Below are 20,356 nucleotides of genomic sequence, written 5' to 3' on the forward strand. Positions count from 1 at the left end.
ACCAACACTTGACTGTTTCTCTTTTTGACTGATTCAATTTCGTGTAACCCAGGGTGGACTTGACTCACAGACATCCATCTGCCTCTGTCTCCCAAGTGCTGGGATTAAAGGTATATACCACTACTGTCTGGTCTCTAGGGCTAACTAGGGTGGCTGGCTCTGCACTCTGATCTTCAGGCAAACTTTATTTGTTACAGCACAAGCAAAACAGCACCACAGTCATTAAACAACAAATATGCATTTCCTACTTCCTTTATCCCCGGGCAACGGCCACTCTGCCTTCCACTCTGGGCAAGACTGTTTATACCCAGCTACAGGAAGTGGCACATGACATCCGGCCTCTTACTGAAAAAATTCAGTTGACACTGCTGTGGATTTCCTTCTTCATAAACCTATCAAACTTTACTGCAAAGATACGTGGTTTTCTTTATCTGCTCCTCCCCTGGTGAGCATTTTGGCTGACTCTATGGCTTGTCTATTGTGAGTGACCCTGCAGTGAGCAGGAAGAATATCAGTACTCCTCTGTGATCCTGATTTCAATTTTCTTAGATGAATATCTACAAATGATTGCTGGATCATAAGGCATTTCCACCTTCAAGAAAATTTATCCTCATGAGGGCTGCATAGCAGCACAGCAGGGTAACACAGTCTACTTTCTTCGTAGCCACACCAACATTTGTTTTGGGTTTTGGTAATGGTGTCTGTAACAGGTGTAAGGTGGCAGCTGTGGATGGCTGATTTCTTTCCCTAACGCCTATCACCATGTTTTTTCAGGTTCTGACTGGTCTCTCTTCTTTGAAGAACTGTCTATCCAAGCCCTTGACCTAACTTTTTATTTTATTTCTTCCTGTTGAGACGTAAGAGTTCCCTAAACATTTGAGATGAATCCTTAGAGAAAATAAGCAGTCTCTCCCATTCTGTGGGCTGTCTTTCACTGCACTGGCCAGTTCATTTAGCTGAGTAGAAGTCTACAGCTTGGTGGATTCCTTCAGTATCATATAAAAGACATCTTGTCTATTATCATGTCATGTATTTAAATATCTGACTTTGTTTCCCCTTTGAATATGGAATCCAGTTTTCCCAGTACTACTAGTTGAAGAGACCATCCTTTCAACACTGTATGTTCTTGGTACATTTGCCAATGACTACGTAAACACCCACTAGTTTTAATTTCCAGTATTTCAATTTTATCCCTCTAAAATATAGATGTTTTCCTGCTAGGACTACACTGTTTTAATGACTGTAGATTTGTAATATGTTTAGGAGATTAGAGCATCATAAACTTTCACATGTTCTTCCTATAGACCGTTCCTCACCATCTGATGCCTTCTATGTTTTAACATTAATTTTTCTTTTCTTAGTAAAAAAAAAAAATCTTGAGATTTAAAAAAAAATATTGTCAATAATTGCTTATATTGGTTTGAAGACTATAAACTTTTGAAGACTATTAAGCATTACTATCCAGGACCCAAGACATCACTGCATCTGTCTGTGTCAACTCTGATTCCAACAATATTCTGTACTGGTCACACAATAGATACTATTATAAATTGAGTTCTCTTTTTGTTATCCTTTGAAATTGCTCATCACTTGTATGCTTATAGAACATTAAGTTTGATCTTGTGCCTTTTCTGACCTCTACTACTTCTCAAAACAATTGTTTTGTGTAGTATTTAGTTTATTATTCACAGGATAACGTTCTTTAAAAATACAAATTTATTTCTTCTTTCCCAATTGGCCATTTATTTTACTTCTTTCTGGCAAGTGCTTTGGCTATGACTCCTAACACTATGCTGAACACAGTAGCAAAAAGAGGCCAGACTTGCAATTTTCTCATTTCTGAGGACACGCTTTATCTTTTTCACTGACAAGTATTATGTTAGCTGTGAGAGTCGCATACTTATTGCTTTTAAAGTTGTGATAATTTCTTCTACATAACCTGCTCTGAGCTTTCATAATGACAAGCTTTTATTATCATCATCATTATTATTTTATATTATAGGTATATTTCTCACAGATTTTTTCTTTGTGGTTAACATGGGGCTCATGTAATATACTTTAAAATACAGCAATCTATCCTAAGCTTACAAATATTTAACTTCAAGATGAGCAGTGGGTGTACACACTTTTAATCCCAGCACTCAGGAGGCAGAGACAGGCAGATCTTGTGAGTTTGGGGTTCAAAGCCAGCCTGATCTACAGAGCGAGTTCCAGAACAAGCTCCAAAGCTACAGAGAAATCTTGTCTCAAAAAAAAAAAAAAACCTAAACAAACAAAAACCAAAAATTCACTTCAATTATTTAAACATTCTCTGCTTTCACTTCTCTTCCCAGCACCTTTGTCAGATCGTGCTTGGCAGATTCCACACTGTGCGTCCATTAACCTGTGTAGTGGCCAGATTTCCTCTGCTGATTGCCTTTCATTTCCATGCCAGGCTGGAGGGCGACTGATGTGCTGACATGGTATGGTGACCATGCTCACCTTCATCAACACATTCTATACTTTCTTATCTTTTAGCTTCCTTTAAACCTATACTCACTCTGTATCAAATAAGACCCTGGAATCTAAAGACCACATTCACTTCGCAAATTAAATGGCCAAAGAATATTATTCACCAGTATTGTTTGACAATTAAAAACCAGGATTGCACTTGTCCTGAGTTGTGTTGCTGAGATCAATAATGTAGCTCTTGGTCACGACACACCACATACACAGATACCTACCAGTTCCTCTGCTGAGATATGGAGGCTTAAAGAATTTCACAACACCATAGACATTGACAACTGCACCTTCTTTAAGTAGATTCAGGGGTGTGTATGTATAGGGAGTTACCGGAACCTAAAGAAAGAAAAGACAGCAATTATATCACTAAGTATCTACCTTTTAGAATATTATGGTGATATCTGTAAGTTAGCAAGTATATATCATTTCATTTGAAAAGGTTTATCCTAAAGAGGAATTCAAAATGCAAAGAAGAAAGTTAAAAAATAAAAAAAAAACTACTTCCAAAAGTTACTACATAAATCAACTACTTTTCTTGAAATAGTATGTTCATAAGTAGAAAAATTAACACATAAGCCTATAAAAGTATAGGCAGTTTAAATTTTAATTATACTTCTTCAGCAAGAAAAGTTTAAAATCAATTAAAATACCAAAAGTTGGTGTATAAACTGAAGCAATACAGGAAACACTTTTCCATATGTACACCATCAGCTAAAGCTCTCAGAGAAATCTCATGAGGAAGAGGACGAGGCGTAGGGAGGTACCAGGCCACTAGAGTTCTGTGTGGTCAATACGGATTCTGGACCCTGTGCGGTCACAGCAATGCTTCTGCCTTGGCTACTCCCAAGTGCATTTAGCTCTTATGGGTTCTTTGGTATTAAATCATTCCAGCTACCATTCAATTATTTCTTCCCTATATGGCAAAGAGATAACACTCAAAAATGAAACTAATACTACAACTTGGCAGAGAAAATTCCAAAAAAATGTGATTTTGTGATGTAGGTGGGTCTGTCTATGTGTTACTTTCATTGGTTAATAAAGAGACTGCCTTGGTCTTTGATAGGACAGTAGCTTAGATAGGCGGAGTAGACAGAACAGAATGCTGGGAGAAAGAAGCAGAGTCAGAGAGTTCCCCACCATGAAGCTGCCAGGTCAGACATGCTGAATCTTTCCTGGTAAGCCACGACCTCGTGGTGAGATACAGATTATTAGAAATGGGTTGAATCAATATGTGAGAGTTAGCCAATAAGAGGCTGGAGGTAATGGGCCAGCTGGGAGCTGGGTGGAGGGACACAGCCCGCCGCTCCTTCTACAATTTTGGCTCTAGTTTTTAAATTATCACTTCAAAACTTATCACAGAAAATCATCTCCCCTACACCCATTTAATTTACAGGTTTCATTCATTACTTAAACTTAAAAAAATAAGTTTTGATTCAGAAATCAATTGAATGAGGCAATTCACAACAATAAGGGTAGAGAAAATAAACTATTGTATAAGGTTGTATCTCATGCTAACAGAATCACTTAATTAACATGTAAAATTTCAGTATCTCATTTACTTCTGCCCCATGGAGAAATAAATTTAACGTGCCTATCTGAAAATGGCTCTATAAATCTCAAACAGAGATGAATTCTTACTTCTTTTTTTAAAAAGCTGATTCTTAGGCACAGACAAAGAAAGGCTTTGCAATTTAATCAGTCTTTAATATACAAGAAGAGTGTAGCTTATTAATTATGATAGAATAATGCTCAGCAAAAGGAATAAAAAAGAGAAGATTTGGGCTGTCAAATCAAGCCATCAAAATAACCCAACCCAGTATCCTGCCTTGAAAAGTATGCCTCTGATACTGAGAAGAATAAAAAAAGCCAGCACAGCTTAGAAAGACCAAACAATATCCGCATAAAACTGCTCACTGATTCAAAACAGAAAATGAAAAACAAACAAAACAAAAAACCTTCTTAATTATTCATTTGCCTTTCCATGAAAATTAGTTACTATAAATTTATGTAGCTGCTATTCTTTCCAATATAAATAAGTTAACTGGTTTTTCTTCACAGTCATTTTCTTCAAGTCAGGTTAATGTACCCTTGGATGGGAATTATCTGTTCACATCATAAATAAATTTGCATAATACTTCCAAATAAGTCAAACCTGGGTAGCAATTTGTTTCCCTTGCTGACAGTAAAGAATAATGGCCTAAAACAAGACAAGGGGTAGGGGGTATCCAAATCACTTTGAACTTGGGACAAATGATGTTAGGGGAGAGTTAATAGGGTTAGGTAAGGGGAAGATAAATAAATGAGTATCACCGGTAAGTGGTAACATGTAACATGAACAAAATCCACAAAGTCACAGCACTTACAGGCACTTGGATATCACATTTTATCAGGGATCTAAAAATAGTCTGACAAGCTAGTACAAAAGTGTCTAATATTTGTGCCAAAAGGAATGCAGTATTTCACATCTTTTTATGACAGGGCCTACTGTGGCACTTTAGTGCTTGATGAATATTCCTAGAAGGACTAGAATGATCCTGCGCAGGAGGACCTTGTGTGATTAGGGGACTGCTCTAGCCAACACAGTGGCAAACAGAAGATTTAAATATAACCAGTGTGGCTATGAATTGAATTTTTCTTTAATGACTTGAGACAGAGTCTTCTTTTGAGATTGAGGATGTTTTATTGAGTTCTGCCATGCTGGGATTATAGCATGTGTCAACAGTTAGCTATACATTTTTTATTTTGATAGCCTCTCGTGTCCAGCTGCTGCAGCACTAGACAACATAGATGCAGATCACTTACCCTAAGATACTAAAACATACTAAAAAGCTACAGGACCTAATACACTACAGATAATTAGATAACAGCTTCAAAACCCTTCAGCATACAGGCGACCTATCTGTGCTTCACAAAGACAGAAAAGGCCTCTCTTATGTCTTGATAGCTTAAGACAAAGCTTACCACACAATGGAGTAAAGACTGAATATTAAGGCCTGAGGATGTACCTCTCACAGTATTGACTGTCACTGACAAGAGTTTGGGTTTAATACTGAGAATCAATCAAAACCTCCAAAGGAACAAACAGCAACACAACAATCTCTTAGCAAACAAAAAAGCCCATCCATAAAACACGGGGTAAATGAAATGTAATTTACAGCTGTGGATAAAAATCAAGACAATTATGCCTGAAGGATGCAAATGTACCTAGTAGGGCTGGGGGGTGGTTCAGTAGGTGAAGCGCTAGCCACACATATATGAGGACTGGGACCCCCACACAGACACTAGTGGGTTTGGCAGCCCACCTGTAATCACAACAATCTGAGGGCAGAGACAGAAGCCCAGGAACAAGCTGCTGAGCTAGACTAGAGCTAGGAAACCCTGGGTTTCAGTGAGATATCCTGCATCAGAACACATGGTGAACAGTGATAGAAAAGACATCTGACCACCAACTGCTGCTATACACGCGCACTTCCTGGGTGCACACACAGTGGCTACAGACCGCTGCTCTTGCAGAGGACTAACATCTGGTTTCTAGCACCCATATAAAGTGGCTCACAAACATCTGTAACTCCAGTTCCAGGAAATCCAATGCCTTCTGGTATTGGTATACATAACTTCATACACAGAAACAGAAATATATAACAATATAGGAAGAATATACACATTATATTAAACTTTATCAAAGTATTGCCTTCTTTCCAGTTTCACTTAGCTGTAAGTATCCAACCTATAAAAAAGGGAACCTTCCTTTAGATACCAAAATTCTACATAAAAAATGGTTGAAAAAGAGCGTAGATATAAAAATCTCTTTTATTTATAGGTTGTTAAATCACAATTCAGCACACAAGAACCTGCTTTAATATAAGCTGACAAAAGAACAAAAGAAAAAGAATTTGCCTGTGATCTAAACTAATAAAAATTGCATGTCTTCATAAAGTAAGAGCTGGTTTCCTTCCATTTTCTTAAATGTATATAGCTTATATAGAAATATTAGTAGATAATATAGGCAAAAATAATCAATTATTGTTAGACAAATACAAAACTATAATGTACCATCATCATATAAAAAGGCTTTCCATTGGCTTGGCACTAATGTAAAATGTGACTATAAAGTAGGCTAATTTAAAATCAAATTATAAAGTAGAAGAAAATATGAAGTAGATGCATAAATGTGTATGTATCACTGTATATTAAATATAATCTTACCAAAGACATTGCTTCTGTGAAAATCCTCTTAGACATTTACCAAAAACCTGAAAACAAAACAGAGATCTGTTGGAACGTATGTGACTTCTAATGGACCCCAGGTTTTCAAATGCAGTTAACTATACATTTAATGATACTCCAGTTCTCTATATGGTATAAAGTTTGGTTCCCATGACCCATGTCGGGCACTCACTACCACCTGTACCTTCAGTTCCAGGGGACTCAACACACTGCTCTGGTCTCCACAGGCACCCATACTCAGGTGCATGTACCCATAAATTTCCATAATCAAAAATCTTTTTAAAAAATGTTAAAGATGCAAGATCAAATGAAAATGTAGTTAAAAAGGGGGGGGGGAATCAACCCTCTCAAATCTCCTAAAGGCAACTTCATTAGTCAATATTATACTCACCACAGAGGAAGAGGCTAACAACTCAACACTGTACTAACTGTGTGTTTTCTATCCCTCAGAACAGATGGCATTGTGCTATGGACAGTTTTAGTGGGGTATTAGTGATGGTGAAGGGAGGGTAAGCTCCAAGATCTGGGCTTTACATGTGGCATTTTTATCATGCAGGAGCATTGTTACCATTTTTATTTCCTCCTAATCCATCTATTGTCATTTTGTTTTGGAATTCAATTCAATGAGAATGTTGCAGCCTCCACAACAACTAAAACAATTCAGACTAAACATCTCACCCCCAGACTTACAGAAATATTGATCCTAAAGCCAGAACATGACTAGACAATGCCAGGTACCCGCAGCTCTTTACAGCTAAATCCGTAAACTTTTCTTCTCACTGAAGCTTTTATTTCTTTCTAGCAAATGCTGGGGACTTAAAAAGGAAAATAAATACTCTCAAATAAGTAATTTTCACAGAAAGTAAAAAAAAACACTTCGCTTTTCTGGACCTTGGAGCAATACATGATCATTTAAATGAAAACAAGATTTTAGTCTAATTTAAATGAAAGTAAGATTTTAGCAAAGGATTTTCAATTCTTAACTAACGTGTCAGTTCTAAATTCTAATGTACACACACAGATACACACACACACACACACACATACATACTGCACCCGTTCTTACACACTTGAATACAAATCCCTAGTAATTTATATTTACTATGTCACTGAAAACATTTTTAAATATAAATATATATATAAAGAAATACAAAAATAACAAAAAATTTATAGGAAATACATAATATCAAAGTACAGCTGATTTTGACTCAAATATTTACTTAACCTAGAAAAAGACAAGAAAAATAGATACTTGGCATTTTAGAAAATTCAGAACATTCTGAACCCAGATGTAACTATAGGCATTTCTGCTGACTCACAAACAGATATTCATATTCTTCACCAACCACAACACACATACGCCAAGATAATTATGTGTCCTCCGCCAGTGCCACCCACGCAACATAGGTTTCTAGCTTGTACGATAGTCCTTCAGTTACTACAAACCTCCACAGAGTGTCCTAATGAAAATACCACTCTAACAAAGGTAAACAAACTGAAAAAGAATTTATTAGATAACCACAGGGATGGTCTCACTTGAAATGTGATCATACATAGACATTACTGTTAAATTATTTACTTTGTAATAATGGAATAGCGTCTGTGTATACACCTGAAAAATTAGGAGGAGCCATATACTAATGCAGACATTAGGTTTGATATTTTTCTTAAAATAAACATGAGAAGGAGCTGAAGAGAGAGTGCAGCTTGTTGCTCTTACAGGAACCCAATTCAGTTCCCTGCACCCACACCAGCTCACAACCACCTAAAATTCAGGTGTTCAGAGGATCCAGTATTCTCTACTGGCCTCTTCGCCTTATGGTACCATTAGCCATGTGGAGTTAATGCAGCCACAGATACAACTGAATATTTTAAAAACGAAGGTAAATATTTAGGTTGCCTAATGGTTTTGTGGCATAAATACATCCACATGCACGTATGATGTTTGGAGACCATTCTGCGTCCTGAGAGATGGCTTAAATTATATAGTTCATAAATTTGCCTCAAAATAATACATAACACTCAAATGAGTTTAATATTCAAAAGATGAAATAAAGTAGCCAGAACTGTGACTGTTGACCTTGATGACCAGATTGACTGGATCTGGGGCCCACTAAATAACATGCCTCTGGGGAGGTCTTTGAGGACATTTCCAGGAAGAAGTAGGGAGAAGCTTCTACCAGAGTGGTTAGTACGTTCCAGCTAAGACTCACACAAGAAAATCCAAGAGATCTAAGGAAAAAGCAATGCAGCTTATCTGCCTACCTTCCATTCCTGCTGGTGAGTGAAGCAATCCCATTGCTTCTGCCCCTGCTATCCTATCCTGACATCACATCCTAATTTGTGAGTGTTCCAAAAGCTCTCTAGAAATACTGTAGGCTTCAGCACCAGACTGAGACTGCTAAGGCATCAGACTAACTGGCTGAACAGGGATCCCAGCCTTTCCAGCATTCAGATGTTGTTTTTAAGACTATCCAGCCTGTACTCTAATACGCTGTTGAAATTGGGTGACAAATGTACGAATATTTGCTAAGGACTCTCACTGGTTCTGTGTCTACAATTGTGCAGAATAAAGGCTGGCAAAGAGGCTCAATCAGTTAAAGAGCCTGACAGCCTGAATATGATGCAGGGCCCAAGGTGGAAGGAGACCAACTGGACATGCTGTCCTTCAACCTCTACATTCTTGAACACAGTTAATTATATTTTTATAAATATTTTTTATCATAGTAAGAACTCTTCTAACTTTCTGAATTCTACTATTATGAAAAGTACTGGGATTTGTCAAATATATTTTCTGCATCATTTAATGTGTTTCCCCTTCATTCAATTAAGGTTTGATTCAAATTTTCGTTTTACAGGGGTGTTTTGTTTTTGTTTTTTTTACATTTTTTACATCTGTGCTTGGAATTAACCTACTCAATCTAATCCTATTCATAGGCTATAGGTTTACCTTGACTCCTATTTAGTTAACGGTTTTGCAGGTATTTTATTTGCTTTTGTTTTTTGAGACAGAGTTTCTCTACAGCTTTGGAGCCTGTCCTAAAACTCACTCTATAGAATAGACTGGCCTACTCTATAGATCCACCTGTCTCTGCCTCCCAAGTGCTTATACCAAAGGTATGAACCACCACCGCCTGGCTGCTGGTATGTATTTTTAAAATCACTAAAAACTTATGAGCATACTGAGTTACAATGCAGTAATGTTTAGTTACACTTAGAGTAGCTGATGGGGAAACAGATATGTAGCCTCTGTTGAATACTAACTAATGAAATGAAGTAAAAGGAGAAACCATTTCTTTATATACATGGCCAACTGACTTTTGCAATTTTAAAGGAATCACTTTTTTAGGTATATTTTAACATGTAAAATATATTTGACAAATTGTCAAGAACAAACCTGAAAGTGAATATTACTAATAACTTTAAATCTGTTAAATTTATTTTAAAATAATAATGCAATATAAAATTATACTGCCAATATAAAGAAAATTTTAGTTGTTTAATAATTTTTCCAAAAATAATACAACACTGTTGCTTTTGCTTTTCTTTGTCAACTGATAAAAACATAGCATATGTATGTATGTACAGATAGATAGATATATAGACAGATAGACAGACAGTCAGACAGATCTATTAGATACAACAATTTTACCCATATAATAAAACTAGTTAAGTATATTTTCACAAGCATAGGTACTTTGAAATATAATTGTGAGGAAAATATTTTAAAAGTTTTTAATCAGGCATGCAAAAAACAAAAACAAAAACAAGAATAAGGACATAAGATGAGTTAAACAGAATCAACAGAAACCACACATGGTGTTATGTCTACAGTTCTAGCATTTGGGAGACTGAAACAAGGATCACACAAGCATCACAATTTCACAGTCTGTCTGTATTGTCCAGTAAAACCTTGAAGAGGTGGGAAGGGCTTGAGTTGTGGTTCAGTGGAAAAGACCTAAGTTTGAACTAAAACAGAAAAGTGGGCTGGAGATATGGCTCCGTCATTAAAAGGTGAAGAGCACTGGTGTCTCTGCCACAGGACCTCAATCTACAGGTTGGATTCCTAGCACTCACACGGTGGCTCACAACTACCAGGACACCTGATACCCTCTTCTAGTCTCTGAGAGTTCCAGGCACACATGCGGTGCACAGCCATACATACAAGCAAAACATCCATATACATAAATTTTAAAAAAAAAATCAAAAGTTTAGAACAGAAAGGTCAAAAATTCCAGAAATGACAGACAAGAAAATTAGCAGAAAGGATTCAATATCAATTAAAACTTATCGATGTAGAGGAAAATACTATACGAAAAGGAGGTATGAAAAGACACTGCAGAACCTTTGGGCTGAAAGCTGGAGCAGAAGTTAAGGGTCTACCGAGCAGAGTTTAGAGACTGGCACAGAAGAAAGTACTGTGATAAAATGAGAAATACAGAAAGTTGATGACATAAAAAGCTGACATTTACATTATATCAAATAAACCTCTAGCCAGAAGTGAGCAAGAACAAACAAGTTATGATGACAAAAGCTAAAAATGAGGTATTACTACCCATCTTATCACACTAAAATGCATCAAAGACAAAGTTTACACCAGATATTTACTTACATGAAAAGAACAGTTTCCTTTGGAAACAAAAACTGCCAAAAGTTCCCTCAAAACAAAGCAGGTAAAAATGGAGGAGCAAGACCTCAAGTTGAAGTGACAACATTTATGGTCAATACTTCTCCTATAAAAATGTTGCCGGGCACAACTGGCTTACTGTGGCATACTTCAAATGCTCATAAACATCTATGGTGGCCATTATCATTCTCCAAGCTATTCAGACCATGAAGAGGGTGGGCCAATGACAATCTTTCTCAGGAGAACTGCATTCTTATACAGTTGTTGCCATAGCAAAGTTTCACACTAACAGTCTTGGTCATGTAGAAGCAAACACCTGTAGCAACTGATAGAGAACCAAAACCAACCGAGTATCAAAAACAGTTGTTTTAATAGAAAAAAAAAAATCAATCAAGGTGAAGTACACATTAACAGAGTAAAATGAGAGAACTGGTGACCGGCACTCAAGGTGAACCAAAACGCAACTTCCGATTAAGAAGAAACTATCAGCTGTGTGGCACACACCTTTAATCGGAGCATTTGGGAGGCACTGAGTTCGAAGCTAGCCTGGTCTCTAGAGCAAGTTCCAGGACAGGCTCCAAAGCTACACAGAAAATCTCTGCCTCAAAACAAACAAGCAAACAAACAATAAAGGAACTATCAGTGAATCAAGATGTGAAGACATTTGCTCAGTCTGACAGAGGCCAATGTTAAAAGCAGATATACTTCCTGATAAAGTAATTTGAAAGGATGGATGACTTACTACTAACACTTTGGGAAATTTACTTAATTTTCTAATTTTCCACAAACTGTTTTCACAAACACAGAGTCATCTGTCCCAGACAGCAGTTACAGTGGTTCTTTTTCTGGTCTGTACATCTTTATTTTTTTTTTTCTGTCTTTAATATACAACACAGACTCCCGGGACAAGGAGCAGAACCAGGTTATATTCCTGATCTCGGAGAAGGTTAAAGCATCACGTCATTAAATGTCATAGTCATTAACTATGACATTTGCTGGTACTTTGGAAGACAGTCATTATCACATCCAAAACAGTTCCTCATGGTCCTAGTCATCTGCCATAAACTGTGCTACATTACACAACTTTAAATAACATACATTTAAAATATCAAAAACACAGTATATGATGGTATGGAAGTCACCATACCATCCAATATCTTTCTGGATTAGAAACTAACTACAAGTGTAGTTTTCTTTGTAAAGTAATATGCTGAAGGCAAACTTAAAGAAAGTTCCTACGTTAGGTCACTCTAGGTAAAGTACAAACAGACAGTCTGATAGTGAGAGTAAAGGGGTCTCATGCAAAGGTAAGCACATGAGAGGTAGGAGGAGGCCATTACAACAATCCTTGTCAAAGAGAAAGATTTCCTCATATAGATAGTGTCTGTCTCCATTACTGTAAATGTATTACCAATTAAATATCACTCGTGTGTGTCCACATGAAACGTAAATATATAAAGGGACCTATTTCTAGAGTGTAAGCAAGTGGTAAGGAGAAACGAAGCAAGCTTACATTACATACCTTAAAGTCTTATCTTCAGGACAGCTGCTTTACTTCCACAAGACATTAAGAAAAATGACTGAAAGGAAAAGAAAAGAAGTTAGCAAAGAAGACAGTTTTTTTTTTTAACAACATGTAAGCAAAAGTTAGAATAGATTTGAAAGCATTAGAATTTACGGAGTTATAAAAACACTAGCAAAACACACACAGACACTTGGAAGATTCTGAAAAAGGTTCCTTCATAAGACTACTTGAGAGTTACTATCTCAAAATCACAAAGATCTCCACTAGCGTGCGCACGAGCACACACACGCACACACACACATACCCACACACACACACACACACACACACGTAACCTATGCAACCCCATACTATGTAACCTTTGCTACTAATGTCTACCGCCAAGAATATGGCTCAAAATATCTTCAGCAAGCAGACTCATTTGCCTGTCAAACCGTGCACTGACCCAGTCCTCACTAGATACTCAGAAGGTATGGTATGTTTTCCAGGTTGAAAAGCTATTCTATTCGTAAATATGTCTAATTAATCTTTAGAGAATCTTTCTGATGCCCATTTAGGCCATTCTTTCAGGAAGTCCATATACTGTGGTCACATAAATATTATCATTTACCTGAGAGAATCAGAGGGCCTAAAATTAATACCATTCATAATTCAATTTGTTAAACAAATCTTTTAGTTTATATACAAAGAATGATAAGTAAATCAATTCTTCTAAGCTTTGTTTAATTCTGTAATACTATCGCTTCTTAACAACAACAACAAAAACAAAGTTTCTGTTTAAAAAAAGTGACAATTTAATAAAGAAAAAAATTTCAAATGTGAAATGATAAACTCATAAAGTAGGATAGTCTGGTCAAATGAATACACTAAGACACAAGTGCAATTTAGTTTTTGTTACAGTTGAGTAATAACAATTCTGTCAACTTAAAAAATGTTATTTATTCAAAATGCAATCAAAATGTTTCATCACCAGTTTTCAAAATTTCTTTTGGCTCTTATTTCTAATGACATATATATCATGGATTCTCAGTAAATATCCACACAGATATCTATTTTTCTTTATTGAAAACTGTTTAAAAGAAGATCCCATAATACCTCTCGCATCAATATTTCAGACTGAAATATAACTAGCAAAGCTCCAACTTTACTGATGAGTCAAAAACCACACCAATCTTACCCATAAAAGAGTCATTGTAGAACTACAAGTATAAACTAAGGGTATATGATAATGTACAATGATTCAGAGGCAAAATGCTAGAAAGAGTAACATCAAATAACTGGACACCTGCAAATGTCAAACTTCTTTTTGACCTATGAGAGGAAGCAAAGGGCAATAAACTATCAGAGAGCCCAGGAAGGAGATTCGTCAGTGACAGGAGAGGCAAGCACTTGTTTATGCAAAGCAAAGTCAGACACTGTCTAACCCTGTGAGAAAATTCATTACTCATTTTTAACGGACTGTAAAAGCCAGAAATGGACTTTCCAAATGGACAGTGCACTTCAGAGTTGCTAACCGAAGGGATTCAGTCATCGGCATGCTCTTCTTCACAGACTCGAAAGGGTAAGACCAAGAGGTGGAGGACAGTAGCAGCAGGTACTGGAGGAAAGGCAGGGACCTAGTGTGACTCTTTCCCCTTACCTCCGTTCAGAAAAAGAGCCTAACAATGTGAGGATTTGAGTAGCAAGCTTGTGAATTTGGGGAAAACTCACCATGGCCGGAAAACAAACACAAATACAAATCCCAAACACCTTCCACTCCTATTTGGAAAGAGAAATAGGAGTAAGGTCCAAACCTACCAATTCGAGGAAGGTCAAGATGGATCCACACCAGAGACCTCTCTAATATCCAAACTTGAACTCAGGGCTTAAATATATGTCTCCTCTTCTCTTGCCTAGCATGGATGGGAATTTAAAACAGTTACGATTCCTGAACTCATTGCCCAAATATCCTAATTTTCTGGAATTTACCTCATGAAGTCTAAAACAAATTAGACTTTCATGTCATCTCTACCATTTGCTTCCTGATCTCAGGAATATTACCTAACCTTTCTGAAATGCGGTCTCTTCATCTATACAGAAAAGGTGTAAAAGTAACGATGTCACAAGTCTTTGTGATGACTGCGTGAATTAACACACACAGCACCTACACTGCCACACAACAGAAATATACTAAGTTTTTATCATGTATTAGTATTAGATCACTAATTTTTTCCTATCCCTTCTACCAACTATTCAAATCATTATCAACTCTTCCCTATATTCCTGTCGTTGCCTAATTAGATTTTCTCTCTCCAAACTTTCTACACACCAGATGTTCTTTGTGCAGGAAGCAGAGTGGCCATGTCTTCCTCCTGCTAATATCAACTGTGAAACTAACACATCTTCACTGTTAGCATCCAAATTTCTGGGCATCCACATGACTGCTTTTATTCACAAAGAAAGTTAAGTAAAATAAACTGTCACCTTGAAAACCCCAGTTCAGCTTTCTCAATCTAATATAGCAAACCAAAAATTACCTCATGGGTACATATCATAATGCTATACTTATTGTTAATCAGAATTAGAGATTACTTTTAGTATGGTGACTAGATCTACTTATCTTTGTACGTCAGAAACACATTCTAGTATCTCACAAAACAATGTTTGTTAAATAAATGCAGGAAAATTATGAACTATTTGATCGCCATTGTAATTGTAAAAATAGAAGTCAATCTCTCACAAAGATGCGGAATATAAAATGAGCATTCCTTTTTGGAGGAAAATGTATTCTGAGTTAATAACCTTCTTAGCTAGATATACACATTGCTATGATTACAATCTGGCGATTGAAACCTACTTTGTGTAATCTATTCAGTGGCTAGACTTCCTCCTGGTACCCTTTGACTTCCTTTATTAATTCAAGTGGGATAACAGTACTTTTTCACAACGATGTCCAATGAAAATTCAACTAGGGAAGCTAACAACTTGCTTCTGAGGACACACAATTTTATCGAAAGTATGGCTGATAATTTGCTTTGAGTTTCTCTTAATTATTTTTCTTTAGTAAGTTATTTTTCAGTGTTGGGATGAAGGCATTAAGAGAACATATTTAATAACTTTATTGTAATTACCAACACATAGCATGCTTCTAAGGAGCTGAAACGCAATTACTTTCCACTGCTTTTGTATTTAAAGTACTTCTAAAAGCCAGTTTCAAGATTCGTTAGGTCCACTACTTCATCATCATATTTTAAAATTTCCAGACATGGGGGTGGGGAGGGAGAAAGGGGGAGTTAAGTACGGGTTTTGCTTCTTAATTCCTCTGGCGATTAAAATATTGTGTATGCACATTGCACCAAAAGCTCCTTAATTTCAAGCGGTATTGGTTGTCTCCTTCGTCGAACTCGTAAATATCCTAGGTGAAATGAGAACTGTATGTCAATCTGTGCAGTCTAGCTTGTACCTTCCTTCTCCGAGTTCTTGCCTGCGCCACTCACTAACATCACTACCTAACTCTGATGCGTGGACCCACGGTTCGCTGACCACTGAGACAGATGCATGAGGGCTGGTACTCGGGACGTATCCACTCCCCCCGATAGTGTTCGGTTCACACTAACCGTACGTAACGGAGTTTCTGCAAAACTGGACCAAATGTTGAACGAAACGGTCCTCGTTATATTTATCCAGGGCCGGACTCGCTCGTACCCACCACGAACTCCAAAACTCCCCGAGCTCACTCACCAGCAAAACACCCGGGAAACTAGAATGCGACTGGACCGACGCGCACGTGACGTCAGGCGCGCGCCCGTAGCCGGTCTCACGCATGCGTACTCCGCTACGACGGCCCAGCAGCTTGCCAGGGTCTCCGCGCGCAAAAGCAGCGGGAAGGCGGGCGCGATGGCACAGCCCCGTCGGTCACAGTCACCCAGGCTTCTCGCCGCTCCCCTTTGCACGCCTCTCGCCGATTTCCGGGTCCCTCAAAGGAGACAACTCCTGCCTCCAGCGGAAGCGGGATGGGCTTGTAAAATCCTTAAATCCGGGGCTGGAGAGGTGGCTCTGCCGTTAAAGGCTCGGCTCCTAACTGCAGATAAGATTCCCAAATCCTGTAGCTGACAGAGCCCTATTCCAAGCCAGGCACTGGTTCCAGATTCCATTCTGTTCACTAGAAGCCCTCCAGGCAAAGGCATGTATTCACCTTCTGTGTTAATCATTCAAATACAACTTTTGCGAGGATGAAAATACACGAGAATGACAATGTTATTTGTTTTCTAGCACTCTGGGGGCGCTTATGTTTTTTCAGGTAAGTTGAAGAATCTCGCCGTTATTTTATAAAGCTTCCTTTTTCCTCCGCACCCCTGCTTTCATCATACGTAGATGAACTAAAGTGAAATTCAAGGACTGTCCACTAGAGGAACATAATAAGTAAGACTCAGGCCAACACTGTCATTCTCCTATCCACTTGTGAAATATTACTTATCCTCATTTGTCCTCTGTTTAGCTCACTGTATGGGTTTTGGATGCTGGGTGCTATGGTCCTAATGCAGGAAAAGTGCTCCTAACTCCAGGTGAGGGGCAGGAGGCAGCCTCTTTGGCAATAAGCAAGCCGGGAGTTAACAACCAGCGAACTCCAGCAACCAAAACGGTAATAGAGGGCAGTGCTCCCTATAGCTTCATTAGAACAGGTTAACATTCTGCAGGAGTGAGAGGAGCAGTGGCACAAGCATGCTTCGTAGCTTGTGCTAAGTGGCTTGTGCACATTCAAAGTCCCTCTTTCCCATAAAAAGCAAACCCTTGTCCATTAGTGAAATGCGAATTTTTGTTTACCAATTCTCAGTACGTGAAGTAAGCTACTGTACTATTCCTTAATGAAACATTGCATTTTCTTCAGAATTAATTACCCATTTGATTTGTATCCGACATCAGACAAAGCTTCTACCCAGCTAGTGACACTCACTTCCACCACAGTATAATGACTTATATTCTCCAAGAATATATCCATGTTTTCCTCATTAATCGCTTTCCCTTGGTCTTTAAATACATGCTCTGCAGTCAAAGTTTACTAAGAGCAGAGAGAACTATTTCATTTTAGAACCAAGTCTATTATACAATGGCTAATACCCGTAAATATTTATTAAATGAACAACGTTCAGGAAAAAAAAATATGGCCAGGCAGTGGTGGCACATGCCTTTCATCTCAGCACTTGGGAGGTGGAAGCAGGAGATCTCTATGAGTTTGGAGTCAGTATAGTCTACAGTGCTAGTTCCAGGACAGCTAGGGAGAGAAACCCTGTCTCAGAAAAAGACAAAAGCAAGAAAGGGAAAGGAGAAGGAGAAAAAGTGAAAGGAATGAAGAAAGGAAAAGGAAAATGTCCCTTCCCGTCCCTTTAACACCAGTTCTTCCATCGTTCCCGACACTCAGAGGACTACATCAAAACTTTCCTTGGTAAAAGCAGGGAAGACAATTGCTAAAACAGAAGGGCATGTTTTGTCTCCAGTTTGTTAATAAGTCTGAGAAGACTGTGGTTTTGTTTTCAAGGATTAGCTAAGTTATGTGAATTTAGATTCGTTTTTAAACTGATTTTTTTCTTCAAGAAATATTTAAAATGAGATTCCTACTGATTAATAATGAACATCAGAATTGGAATGGGATTTTATCAGCTAATACAAATACAAGGAGTCAATGTAGTTATTATATTGTTTCAGGACTGAACAACTGATGTGAGAAAACATTAGGAGGATTATTCTTGGGGAAGATAATTTCTCCCTACTCAGCAGGCTTTAGTTACTTGTATTTTTTGTCTGGGTTCAGGACCCTTGAGATTCCTGCCTTTCTATTCATGTTGTCTTGTTTGAGCAGTCATATTGTTGATGTATTATAGATATAGCTTCCAAGTCAATTACTAGGAGACACAGTCTCACAACAGACCTTCTGGTCCTTTGGCCCTTACAATCATTCTGCACTCTTCTCTGATGTTATCTGAACCTTAGATGTGGGGGTTGTGCTGTATATATGTATCCATTGGGGCTGGGAGCCCATGATCAATGGTTCTCTGAATTTTGACCATAGGTGGCTTAAAAGCAATTTCAGTTTGCAACCACATAGCCCTAGTTTTATTTTTACTCCTTATCAAATAAATCTTTTATTTTTTTTCTTTTCTTCTCTTTAGCATACACACACTACACACACACACAGAGAGAGAGAATCTAATTAAGAAGTCCATCAGAAGTATATATTATAACAATATCTACTTGTTACAATGCTTATTCACAGTGTCTCTGGGATGCCAGTACTTCCTACAAACCAGAAAACTTGTAATTCTGTTTCATTTCATAATCTCCCATTTTATAGCAGAGTGTGGAATGCGTCTGTCTCCAAAACCTCTACTGTATTTCCTTACATCCACAATTAGTTTGTTTAAGTGGAGAAAGTTGATCATGAGTGTTTGGCACATTTAAAAATAATAAAATAAAAGGACAGATTGAATTAGCTAGAAAATGTTTTAATTATATGTTATTACCAAAACAACCAGTTCCTGTGCCAACTGAAAACAGCTCTTCATATTTTAATGTTTAAGGTATCATTTGTTACATGTGATGATTTTTAATATATTAAATAAGAGTTTTGATATAAAATCTGTAGTGTACAGATGTTCCCTTTTCAAGAAATATTTGAAGTGAAATTTCCACTAATAAGTAATAAGTATCACAAGTGGAATGGAAATTTTATTAGATAAGACATGACTATAAGGGCTGGAGAGATGGCTCAGAGGTTAAGAGCACTGGCTGCTCTTCCAGAGGTCCTGAGTTTAATTCCCAGCAACCACATGGTGGCTCTTAGCCATCTGTAATGAGATCTGGTGCCCTCTTCTGGCCTGCAGGTGTCCATGGAGGCAGAATGTTGTATACATAATAAATAAATAAATCTTTTAAAAAAAACAAGCCTCTTTAAAAAAGAAAAAAGACATGACTATAAGGTAATAAATTAAAGATGAATTATATTAATTTGAAGTTGACATTTCTTCTTAGTATTTTCAAATTGATTTTCAGTATTTTTGAATATCTCAATATTGAATTCATTCACTCAATGGTTCAATACATCCAGTTTTTGATATTTTTATATTTATACTCTAGTTACAGTATATTTATTCTGCAATCTACTGTCATCATGTATATCCCTTGTATATATATCATCTTGTACTTAAACCTGAGATTTTTCTAGCAATAATTTTTAAGACTGAATATTGAAATGTTGCCTGGACCTAGAATTTACTGTTTAACCAAGGCTATTCTAGAACTTGTGATCCTCCTGCTTCAGCCTCCTGAATGCTGAGAATCAGATCTGTAAGGCTATCACGCCGAGACACATGAACGTTTTGTATTTCCCTATCTGCACAGAAATGACTGTCTGATTCAGGGCATCCCCGCCTCTGAATCTTTACTTTCACAGATGTTGTGTGTCAGGTGCTTCATCAGATTTCTGTGAATGCTGCCAATCT

The 20,356-nt window shown here is 37.4% G+C and overlaps 1 protein-coding gene across 12 annotated transcripts in view; it reads right to left on the reverse strand.

Moving 5' to 3' along the window:
• The window catches only part of Pot1 (protection of telomeres 1), a 62,235-nt gene extending 45,539 nt beyond the window's left edge, over positions 1–16,696 (reverse strand). For 2 of the 12 annotated variants that reach the window (XM_048451002.3, XM_085683818.2), the window contains exons 1-5: positions 16,478–16,616; positions 14,679–14,773; positions 12,879–12,936; positions 6,709–6,755; positions 2,724–2,838 (exon numbers count right to left, since the gene is read on the reverse strand). In XM_048451002.3, coding sequence (XP_048306959.3) covers positions 2,724–2,838; positions 6,709–6,744 — 151 coding nt within the window. In that variant the 5' untranslated portion in view covers positions 6,745–6,755; positions 12,879–12,936; positions 14,679–14,773; positions 16,478–16,616. Of the gene's footprint in view, positions 1–2,723; positions 2,839–6,708; positions 6,756–11,341; positions 11,682–11,860; positions 11,959–12,878; positions 12,937–14,591; positions 14,640–14,678; positions 14,774–16,477 lie in introns of all 12 variants that reach the window. The other 10 variants (XM_085683814.2, XM_085683812.2, XM_085683813.2 and 7 more) reach the window with 10 other exon arrangements.
• Between the last annotated feature and the right edge of the window lie 3,660 nt (positions 16,697–20,356).

Source organism: Myodes glareolus, chromosome 25 (genome assembly GCF_982192425.1).
Source record: "Myodes glareolus chromosome 25, mMyoGla1.1, whole genome shotgun sequence".
Classification (NCBI taxonomy): Eukaryota; Metazoa; Chordata; class Mammalia; order Rodentia; family Cricetidae; genus Myodes; species Myodes glareolus.